This window comes from Nanorana parkeri, unplaced genomic scaffold (genome assembly GCF_000935625.1).
Source record: "Nanorana parkeri isolate BGI_ZX_2015 unplaced genomic scaffold, ASM93562v1 scaffold662, whole genome shotgun sequence".
NCBI lineage: Eukaryota > Metazoa > Chordata > Amphibia > Anura > Dicroglossidae > Nanorana > Nanorana parkeri.
Window position 1 is genome coordinate 490,124 of NW_017306930.1, and position 9,529 is coordinate 499,652.

Here is a 9,529-nt window from a genome sequence, read left to right on the forward strand (position 1 = left end):
TAATTGACGCCATTATTGACAAAAGTAAAAAAAAAAAAAAAAAACATACCTCAACCACTAAACCTTCAGTTATGTCACTTACAGACAGATTAAATAGGACAGGACCCAGTACAGAGCCTTGTGGTACACCACTAGCGTCTCTGTTCTGGATGAACCTAGTTTACAACCACACCGATATATATATTTTTTAGCCAACTGCATATCAATTGAACAACCCAAGTCATGTCATACACAGCTTGAGCTCCCTTTACATAAACTACACTTAAATGTGTTTCATTAGGAAAGGAAGACAGTAAAAAAAAAAAAAGCATTCCATATATGTGGGAAGTGTTTGAATGTAAACTGGCAAAATTACTGAAATTTCTATATAAAAGGATATATCCTGCATATGAGGGTGTCCAGTGAAAATATATCAGGTATGCTGGGAATGGGTTTAATCAAAAGCACAATTTTTTTTCCCCCTTCTGTGGAAATATTCTAAAGCAAGCGAGGGACCACCTGACATTTCTGGCCATCTTCCTTTAAATGCAGCTACATCTAGGAGGGACCAACCAGACATGAAGCAGCATCACAACTGGAAATGGCGGATGTAGTGTTTACTTTTTTCCAAGCTGGAGAAATTACTTATTCAATCTGGACATCAGAAACTAATGTCTACATATTATGCAGCTAGATTTGCCTCTGTTACATCTAGATGGCACCAAGGAGGTTGCAGACTTGCCAGAAGAGGATGTGTTGGGTCCCCACATCACCTTTGTCATATAATCCAGGGCCAGGCTGATTCAAATAAAATATTTGCATCAAATATATGACTCCTTACAAACTATTTAAAATGGCCAAATTAGCCCCCCATCTTGTAACAGAGGTCCTCTAGTCACAGGGACCCTTATGCATGTAGTATGAGAGTGTTCCATAATAGGGGCCTTCTGTTCCGAGATGCCAGATTTTATTGTCGCTCTCTTATCTGTGCTCAATACCTCTAATCCTGTTTATTATACTTCTATGCCAAGAAAGCCCTAGATATAATGCGGAAATAGTGCAACACCCCCCAACACTGGGTCTATGGGAAAGGCAGGTCAAACAAGTGCTCTCCCTCTTTACAAGTTGACTTATGAAGCTCAGGATTGTCTCCAAAAAACGTAATAAGGTTTGATCTTCCTGGCTAGAAGCTTTGAACACGATTCATGAGGAACAAATAGACCATACTGCTCAATGATTTTTGCCAATTACCATTTATCCATGTTTCTGCCAAGTATTGTAATACCGAAGAATGTCAAGATTGTTCTGTGGTCAAAAGAGTGCATTATTAGCACTATTGTTATCATCTCAATGTGTATGTCTGTGTTCTCCTGTTCCTTATATATTAATGTCCATGTAAACAACAGACTTTCTTTACAATTGCTTTTGTACATGTCATTGTAAAACTCTCCATGGACTTCTGCTGAACTGTTCAATAGCAAGAATAATTAAATATACTAGGGATGCACCGATACAAGCATCGGTATCGGCGGCGATACCGAGTATTTGCATTAGAACTCGTACAAATACTCCGATACAAAAAACGAGTATCTGTGCCGCGTCCGCCATCTTCAAGGGACCCGAAACCGCCGCACACAGGACCTCCATCACGTCTTCAATGAAACAAGATGGCCGTGAACTCCTCCTCCAAGTCCTCAGTCATCTGCTCCATTCTGACCTCTTCTCCCGCTGATTGGCCGATTGGATGATTGACAGGCTTCCTCACCAGTCAGGAGTGACTGGTGAGGAAGCCTGTCATCATCCAATCGGCCAATCAGCGGGAGAAGAGGCACAGCTAAGACACACACGTGCGCACGCACGCCAAATCTGACCTGTGTTTGAAACACTATCAGACCAAGCCCAGCATATCAAGGCAAGGAAAGTGTAGGCCAGTTAAAATGAAGAAACTGCAGATGCTTAGTGAAATAAAATGGAGAAATCTTTGTGTCATTGTATGATATTTAATAAGCCATTTCTATCAAGACCAAGCAGGAGAATGCTGAAGTAGCACTTACCGCATTGGGCACACATGGGCACCTTTTGTACAGAACTGCAGAAATAGCAGAAAGCCCGGTTCTTCTGCCGCCTTTATTGGACACAAAAAAAATAAAAATATATATAACCAGACTTTAACATATCATCGACAAGCTGTTTGAAAATCAACAACAGCAAAAAAGGCCAATAAAAACGTACCTTTGGCATTTGTCACATTCCTATAAAAATAAAGAGATGTGCATCAGAACACAAACAAGTATTTACATGACAATCTCCCAACAGTGTTTACTTAAGCTGCACTTTACGTTCTGGAAAAATAATGACTCCCGTGGTGAAGATTACCATACGCGAACATACACGCTTACCAGGCAAGTCTAAGCCCCTGTCAGTGGATGGAAATGTAAATGTGGAGCGGCTCCTGGTAAATTATTCCTAGTCACACAGAGTTATATCTTTTTACACCGGCTTATAACAAGTACCCAAAGGACCCGTGACACATTACAGCAGTCAGGGGAGCAATAGGTATGATGACTACAGAGCATCAATTATATATTGTGGATGCTTTTTAAAAGAGAAAAAAACAAAAAACAAAAAGCGACTGTAACTTGGATCGATTCAGCCTGTCTAGAAAAAAAATAACTTGTTCTTTCTCCGTGGACCACGGTTATTATTTTTCCAAATGCCACCGCTGAATTTTCTTTTTTTTTTACCAAGTGCTTTGTTTTCCTTTATAAAAGAGCGAAACGGAACAACAATGTTAAAGTCAGCCCTAGCAAACGACTGACATCCTGAGGTCAGTTTAAGGCAAATCACATATTTACAACTCTGCAGATAATAACACAGTGCCAGTTTTATGATGCATTTCAAGTGTTTTACAATGTGTTGTAGTACATATATTTGCAAATTTTAAAATGCATGTATTTTCTGAGGCAGGGAACTTCTCCATGCAGCTCTGCACATTAAAGCTTACTTATATGCATTTTACATGGGCTAGGGAAGATGTGCATTAGGTGCAGTGTAAAGCAGGTCCTTACATTTCTGCAACAGGCCTAGGGGGTTAAATGCATTGATTTTTCTGACCTTCCCAAGCTATCTGGGGGCCCCAAAACCCCGGGCACTCACTATGCATGTGGAAGATATCAGCTTCATACTAACTGCTCTGGTCCACCCCATTTAACTGCGTTCCTGACCATTAGAGAGATGTGCACTTCCAGGGGGTGTTCTAGAGCTCTAACTTTGAAACTCACTGGAAGTCAACAGTTGCATACCAAGAGTCCCATGTTTTGGTGTCCATTGGTACTCTGTTAGGAGGGTGGTATGTGCAGGCACATTAACATAGCTGTTTTTAAATCCTAGGTCAGTTAACTAATTATGACAAGTTAACTTTAAATGAGGGCTGGACAAATCCCGGTCTCCATGGTGTAAAAAAAGAAAAGAAAAACGCTCCCAGGCGACCAGTTATGTAAATATTTGATATGGTTTCATTGACTGCAGTTCCCCTAAACGCCACTAGATGGTGCCTTGTGGAAAAGGGATTTCCTCACTGACTGCGGTCCTGACAGACGCCAATAGGCGGTTCTTAGTAGAAACAGGATTTACTCAATCATTGAATGCTTCCAAAACAATACATTTGTATTGCAAAATAGCATGGTGAACACATATTGATAGGCCAATAGGAATATGGGGTGGGGGGCGGGGGAGAAAAAAAAAAACAAAACACAGGCAAACTTTGACTATACCCGGAAACTTTGGAGCACCACCCAAAATTTGGGCAAAGCAGGAAGTACTAAAAGCTCTGGGCTCCTGTAATTCATACCTGTCACCAGTTTTGGGCCTGTGTCGATGGCATCAGTTGGACATCAGATTAAAGTCATTTAGAATAAATTGACAACTGCAGTCAACTGCCTCCTGACCTACTTCAAGGCTAGTTCACACCAGCCACAGTGCGTTTCCGGTCCGATTCTGGCTACTTTACAACACACGGGGACCATGGGGAACAAATGTAGCCACCCACCAGAAGGAAGGACAGTGCCAGTACAAATGCAGATATTATTTGAGGATCTACAGCTAAGTGATATACAAATAAGAGAAGATTGGTTAATCACCAGCACACACGAATCTTCTTTGCATTAAATCATCACATCACTGATACCAACGTTTCAGGGCCCCTACACGACTGATTTGATGGAGGAAAAAAAAAAAAAATACAGGAGCAGAGAATAAACAGAACGAAAAGACACAGCATTGTTGGGAACTACCGTTTTAATCTCTACCCTTGCTCAGTAAAAACCCCTTTACTTTCAGGTATATGCAACAAGCTCAATGTCTGGAGCTTGGCACATACGTGACCCCACTGCAGTCACATGGGGGAAAAAGCCACATTGCCCAATGTTGGGTATTGTGAGTAATTCCCAGTATAATTTCTGGATAGACAATGCAGGTTTAAAGAGGCAGGAGAGAGAAGCTAAAAGGCAAAATAAGCAGCAGAGTATGCATGGAACAGGGTAGACAGGTGGCTTTGGACATTTTTACACCAGGTAAACTTTAAGTCTCTATTAGGTCCATTCAGCGTGAAAATAGGGAATACTCAGCTCTCCACCTTAAAGAAAAACACTTGAAAGGATATTTGTAATAACTTGAATCTCCACTCCTACACTGTTTTAACTGTGCAGCCTTGTGTTTACCACAGAGTTGTACCCTTTGGCTGTTGGACTAGAAATAGCATCTCTGCGTCTGTAAGTAAAGCTAATGTCATAGTTGTGAATAAACCATTTTTGGCACCAAGGAATGGTTACCTCACTGTCAAAGCCAGCTGGCATGGAAGTGATACATACAAAGCAAGTGAGTGTTCTCCCTCTATATTCTAGTCAATATATTCTCGTCTGTGACTGGAATGCAAGGGTAACATTACCCCTTTTGGAGGCTGACCTGTCTCCTGTTTGAGGCTCAGGGCTGATAAGTGACCCTCTGTCAGCGCTACAGAAAGAGTAAAGCTCTGTTAACAAAGCGTTCATAGTTTTCTTTCACGCAATTTGTTATGGTCAGTTTTTTAAGCATCTGTTATTACCTTTTTGATTGCAAGTCCTCACGGCCAGGGCCCTCCTTACCATCTTGTCTTGTGATTGTAATGTCTGCCCTATATTGTAAAGCGCTGCGCAAACTGTTGGCGCTATATAAATCCTGTATAATAATAATAATCTTAGCGCAGGCAGGAGATTGGACAGTTCAATGCATTACAGATGCCCATTCATTACCTGTAGACAGGATTAATTTACTGTAAAATGGGACTGAATCAGGACTATGAGATTAAAATATAGCTGCCTCCTAAATCAAGCTTCATCGTCCAAGATACAAGGAATACAATCTCTTTCTTTGAACATTTACACTTTTGCAAATGTTAATAGTTTCACGCATACATCCCATGTTACCAATCTTTACAGTTTTGGAAGTAAAAATAAATTTATAAAGATTATTACGCAGGTTATTTTTCCCTAAAAAACACTGACATTTGGTGTTATGTGCAAGTTTCTATGGGGTACCTGTGGAGGAAGACATGGAATGGAGAACATTTTGGTGGAAATAAAACATTTCCTAAGAGAACACTCCTAAGAACATGGCTTCACCTGGTTCACTCGGCTGCTTCTGGTTCACTCGGCTGCAGCCTAACTACCTCCACGTATTGTTTACACCCTTTGCTGGAGTGGCACCCTTATGTGCTAATGTGCATATGCACCAACGCAGTCAGAGTAATGAACAGAACACTCATATTGTGCAAGGTATTCAAGGGGAAGAGGTGTTCTATTCTACAATCGTGTCCTTGTGCATGCAGTAGCAGACAGGGTGCCACATCATCAGAGGCTTTAATTGCTGCCCATATAAAATGTCTGAATTTTTATTTAATGCTTATTTTGCTTAGGGGATCCTTTGGGGGGGGCTGTCATTTAAAAAAGGTACAGTTAGCCTTTAAGAGAAGCAGGATAACCAACCACATCAGTTTGTCATTGAAGGGTAAACTCTTTCACCAAACAAATCACCAAGTCATTGGTGCCTATATGCCCAGGCCAAATTTAGCTGCTTCAGCATGTGTTGGGTAATTTAGGTAAATAATAGTTATATCTATTCTTAAGAACATAGGTCTTTATTTGGTACACTGGTTTAAATTTAAAAAATGCTCAGTTTTTATTATAGACTGACAAAAATGTAAAAAAAGAAAAACAATTAGCTATTTTATTAACAATATAACTGACTGACAATTACAGTATTAATAAAATGGCACAGGAGATTAATGCTACCACCTTAAGGTTGCAGTGTTTAAATGCAGGACTTCATCTTTGTCTTTTGTTCTTCTGCAGGATTTCATTTTTGCCAACGCAGCCTCCAGTCTGCATGTGATCACTAAGTCAGAGCTGAAACAGTGGCCACATGATCAGGAACAACTCGTCAGTGACAGCCAGAATTGAAAGTAGTTAGCAGCACAAAGTGTCAGCTGCTTGCTCTGAAAGTGGTGGATTTTTACTATTATCCTTGGCAAAGGACAGTGTGGTGGGAAAATGAATAAACAGATTGTGCGCAGGAAGGGGTTTTAAATCACTGGAGTCAGTGGCAGCCATGGTACATCTGTGCATGTCACACCATTGAAAGTTATGACATGCTGAGGAGTGTCCATTCATAGGTCTTGAATTCTTTCATGCGAGTGACTGGTAGAGCCATAGGGTCCTTATTTTTTCACGTAAACTGTTGTACTGAAACTGTATTTGATTTATGTTATTTGGTCCAGCAAATAAGCTTGTAGCATAGCGACAACATCCCCCTCTCCCAAACCTGCTCTAGGCACTATACAGTGCCTAACCTTTCTCTCCTACTCATATCCCCTATGGCACTCCCTCACTGGCCGTTGTCAACAACGCCTAGTATAATTAAAAGTTGTACAGTAAATGGCACCCTCCAATGTAACAACACTGGGGCCTGGTAATTGCTCATGGAATCACACAGGTTCCAAGCACTGCATTATAAAAAGGCAGGTGACATGCCACTTGCTTACCCATTACAGGGATTTTTACATAGGCAATGATTTGAGTGGCAGGGGCAGCAGAAAAAGTACAAGCACCTGAGCGTGCCTAGGATGTGAAGAGTAGGGGTGTGGGATTGAGAATTTTTTGGTGTTGTGCTGTGACAAAGTTGCTTTACTTGACTAAAATGAGCACAAAAAAATATTCTAAAATCACCAACGTTCTTTTGTTTTTAATGATAGTCATTTAAACACAGGAGCTTACCATAGAAGCATTACAAGGGTGTTTGGCAAGATCTACAGTGCCTCTTGCAGCTCTCTGCTGTTTTTCCCTTTCTTTGCGGCTCTCTGCCTTCTTACGGGCACCCGTCTTCTTTTTGGGCATTTTTTTTTCTTCTAAGTGCTAGAAGTCAAACGAGAATAAACTACTGTTAATAACTATAATCTAATCAAATACTTTATTACAAAATAAATAAAAAGGTATACATTTCTTATAGTCATTAAACATTTCCACACTGTAGATCAGCACACACAATTCACCACACAGTTGTAACTAGGGATGCACCGATACCGGTATTTTGGTACCGAGTGGCGATAATTTTTTTTTTTACGGTATTTGCCGATACCAATTACCGAGTAACGGAAGTCCCATTCAGGAAGCCAGGTGGCGTGTAATGACTCGCCACCTGGCTTCCCGATTAACAAGAAAGTCCCCTCTTACCTTGGTATGTCCAGCCTGTCACCCCCGGGGCCTCTCCAGCGAGAACGCGGCCTTTCTCAGGGAACCCAGCCGGAGCCGCCTGGCTGGCCAATCAGGAAGCCAGGCGCCGTGTAATGACGCGACACCCTGCTTTCTGATTGGCCGGCTCCATGCTCCATTGTCACAAGGACGAGGGAGCATGAAGCCAGCTTCCCGACCAATCAAGAAGCCAGGCAGCACGTCATTACACGCTGCTCGGCTTCCTGATTGGCTGGGAAGTCGGCTCCATGCTCTCTCATCACAAGTGACCAGAGAGCATGGAGCCGCTTCTCGGCCAATCGGGAAACCGGGCAACATGTAATGACGCGCTGCCCGGCTTCCTGATACCTAAGTACTCGCGCTAGGCATCGGAGCATTTGGGCGAGTACGAGTACTCGCCCAAATACTCGGAATCGGCACCGATATCTATACTAGTATCGGTGCATCCCTAGTTGTAACAGCTGAAAAACAAATCTAATCATTTTCTAATACAGTCCCCACAACTACGGGCATTTTGGCTTTATTCAATAATTTGTTTCTTAAACTAATAATTTATTGCAGTAATCCCAAACCACCAATCAAAATCCATCTTGCACTGGTCCTAAATCAGCAAAGTGAATTCAATCGGCTCTCAGGATAAAAACGTACCAATTAAGAATAAGATAAGGCCGCTAGTTTGGTGGTTCACCCTAGAATAGTACAGTTAAAGCTGAACTCTAGGCAGGTAAAGGAAAATGAATCTATCTCTGTAATCACTAATACATTATATGCAAGCAATGCAAGTACCTGAATGTGACTTGGTATCAGACTCTTGAAGTCTCTGTATAGCAGTGCTAAGTGTTTAACAAATAACACAACTTAATGAGCAAAACCACCAGGGTTATTCACAAAAAAGAGTGAAGAGTTTGGAGAAGGCAGGAGGAGTGAACAATCTTGGACAACATAGCTGAATTGGAGAATTGTTCACTTCTCCTACCTTCTCCAAACTCTTCACCCTTCCTTCTGGAGGGTGACTACTTTTGTTCCCTATGGTCCTTGTGTTAGTTGTAAGTAGCAACCGCTCCAAGCTCACTCCTGTGATGGACTACAATGTCACGTTTAGTTTACTAATTTGTATTGAGATTGTAGTCCATCACAGGAGCGAGCTTGGAGTGGTGGCTACTTCACAACACACACAGGGACCATGGGGAACAAAAGTAGCCACGCTCCAGAAGGAAGGACAGTGTCAGCATGATAGATAATTTGATGATCTACAGCCGATTGATGCAAAGATAAGATACATTTACGTTACTGGTTAAGGTACTTGAATGCATTTTTAAGAATTAACTCCTGCGTTTAGTCACTTTAAGTGAAATTATTCTTTAAATTTCAGCAATGTTTTATTGCTGAATGAGGACCTTTATGTTTGTAGAAGTAGTCTGCATGCCTAGGTGCTTGATTTTATACATCTGTGGTCATGGAGGTGATTGGAACGCCTGAATCCAATAATTTGGAGGGGTGTCCCAATACTTTTGGAAATATAGTGTATGTAACCAACTGCACAGTGTCCTTTGGGCTCACCATACACATTTCAATCTGTGCATACAATCAACTTTAGAGCTACCAAAACTATGTAATATGAGGACCTACCTACTTGTTGGTAGATCTAAAGCAGATTGGAACATGCGTGGTGAGCTTTATATATTTAAAAACTAAATAGTGAGGGCCTACCTAAACAATACATTCAATCGAGATCCAATCAGATAGGACCTTGCTAGAGATTAATATAT

At 41.3% G+C, this 9,529-nt stretch overlaps 1 protein-coding gene across 1 annotated transcript in view; it reads right to left on the minus strand.

The window, feature by feature from the left end:
- Positions 1-7,415, minus strand: part of ZNF330 (zinc finger protein 330) — a 27,127-nt gene extending 19,712 nt beyond the window's left edge. Inside the window, exons 1-3 of the mRNA XM_018563414.1 lie at positions 7,287-7,415; positions 2,212-2,231; positions 2,034-2,104 (exon numbers count right to left, since the gene is read on the minus strand). Coding sequence (XP_018418916.1) covers positions 2,034-2,104; positions 2,212-2,231; positions 7,287-7,406 — 211 coding nt within the window. The 5' untranslated portion in view covers positions 7,407-7,415. The remainder of the gene's footprint in view (positions 1-2,033; positions 2,105-2,211; positions 2,232-7,286) is intronic.
- Positions 7,416-9,529: the final 2,114 nt, after the last annotated feature.